At 43.3% G+C, this 2,500-nt stretch overlaps 1 protein-coding gene across 1 annotated transcript in view; it reads right to left on the bottom strand.

Annotated features, from left to right (window-relative positions):
- Nucleotides 1-2,500, bottom strand: part of LOC124020299 (receptor-type tyrosine-protein phosphatase delta-like) — a 47,716-nt gene that overhangs the window by 25,825 nt on the left and 19,391 nt on the right. Inside the window, exon 2 of the mRNA XM_046335648.1 lies at nt 1,628-1,773. Within this exon, the coding sequence (XP_046191604.1) occupies nt 1,628-1,773 (146 nt within the window). The remainder of the gene's footprint in view (nt 1-1,627; nt 1,774-2,500) is intronic.

The raw sequence follows: 2,500 nt of genomic DNA on the forward strand, positions 1-2,500 counted from the left end.
TGACTGACTGATTGATGGACTGACTGACTGATTGATGGACTGACTGACTGATTGATGGACTGACTGACTGATTGATGGACTGACTGACTGACTGACTGACTGATTGATGGACTGACTGACTGACTGACTGATGGACTGACTGACTGAAATTGATGGACTGACTGATGGACTGATTGATGGACTGACTGACTGATTGATGGACTGACTGACTGATTGATGGACTGACTGACTGATTGATGGACTGGACTGATTGATGGACTGATTGATGGACTGACTGACTGATTGATGGACTGACTGACTGATTGATGGACTGACTGACTGATTGATGGACTGATTGATGGACTGACTGACTGATTGATGGACTGACTGACTGATTGATGGACTGACTGACTGATTGATGGACTGATTGATGGACTGACTGACTGATTGATGGACTGACTGACTGATTGATGGACTGACTGACTGATTGATGGACTGATTGATGGACTGACTGACTGATTGATGGACTGACTGACTGATTGATGGACTGACTGACTGATTGATGGACTGACTGACTGACTGATTGATGGACTGACTGACTGATTGATGGACTGACTGACTGACTGATTGATGGACTGACTGACTGATTGATGGACTGACTGACTGATTGATTGATTGACTGACTGATTGATGGACTGACTGACTGATTGATGGACTGACTGACTGACTGATTGACTGACTGATTGATTGACTGACTGACTGACTGACTGATTGATGGACTGACTGACTGATTGATGGACTGATTGACTGACTGATTGATTGATTGACTGATTGATGGACTGACTGACTGACTGACTGATTGACTGATTGACTGACTGACTGATTGATGGACTGACTGACTGACTGATTGATGGACTGACTGACTGATTGATGGACTGACTGACTGAATGATTGATGGACTGACTGACTGATTGATGGACTGACTGACTGATTGATGGACTGACTGACTGATTGATGGACTGACTGACTGAGATTGATGGACTGACTGACTGACTGATTGATGGACTGACTGACTGATTGATGGACTGACTGACTGATTGATGGACTGACTGACTGATTGATGGACTGACTGACTGACTGATTGATGGACTGACTGACTGATTGATGGACTGATTGATGGACTGACTGACTGATTGATGGACTGATTGATGGACTGACTGACTGATTGATGGACTGATTGACTGATTGATGGACTGACTGACTGATTGATGGACTGACTGACTGATTGATGGACTGACTGACTGACTGACTGACTGATTGATGGACTGACTGACTGACTGATTGATGGACTGACTGACTGACTGATTGATGGACTGACTGACTGACTGACTGATTGACTGACTGACTGATTGATGGACTGATTGATGAACTGACTGACTGATTGATGGACTGACTGACTGATTGATGGACTGATTGATGGACTGACTGACTGATTGAGGGACTGACTGACTGACTGATTGATGGACTGACTGACTGACTGATTGAGGGACTGACTGATGACTGACTGACTGATTGATTGAGGGACTTATTGATGATTGACGGACTGATTGATGATTGACTGATTGATGATTGATGATTGATTGCATACCTCAAACCTCTGGTTCTGGACCTTCTTGCCCTTCTTGTTCCAGACTATGCTGGGCGGAGGGTCTCCAGTGGCCTGACAGACGAAGGAGGCGACCCCTCCCTGCACCCCGGTCTGGTCCTCTGGGGTCCGTGTGAACTTTGGTGGCGCTGGAGAAGAAGGAAAAACACAACGACACAACAGGGTTAGAAGGAGATCAACAACAACAACATCAACAACATCCTCATCAACAGCATCAACATCCTCATCAACATCAACAACAACAACATCAACAACAGGGTTAGAAGGAGATAAACAACAACAACAACAACAACAACATCCTCATCAACAACAACAACAACAACATCAACAACATCCTCATCCTCATCAACAACAACAACAACAACATCAACATCAACAACAACAACATCAACAACAGGGTTAGAAGGAGATAAACAACAACAACAACAACAACATCCTCATCAACAACAACAACAACAACATCAACAACATCCTCATCCTCATCAACAGCAACAACATCCTCATCAACAGCAACAACAACAACATCAACAACAGGGTTAGAAGGAGATAAACAACAACAACAACAACAACATCCTCATCAACATCAACAACAACAACATCAACAACAGGGTTAGAAGGAGATAAACAACAACAACAACAACAACAACATCCTCATCAACATCAACAACAACAACATCAACAACATCCTCATCAACATCAACAACATCAACAACAGGGTTAGAAGGAGATAAACAACAACAACAACAACAACAACAACAACAACAACAACAACAACAACAGGGTTAGAGACACAACATCAACAACAACATCAACATCAACAACATCAACATCAACAACATCCTCATCAACAACAAC

Source organism: Oncorhynchus gorbuscha, unplaced genomic scaffold (genome assembly GCF_021184085.1).
Source record: "Oncorhynchus gorbuscha isolate QuinsamMale2020 ecotype Even-year unplaced genomic scaffold, OgorEven_v1.0 Un_scaffold_801, whole genome shotgun sequence".
Classification (NCBI taxonomy): domain Eukaryota; kingdom Metazoa; phylum Chordata; class Actinopteri; order Salmoniformes; family Salmonidae; genus Oncorhynchus; species Oncorhynchus gorbuscha.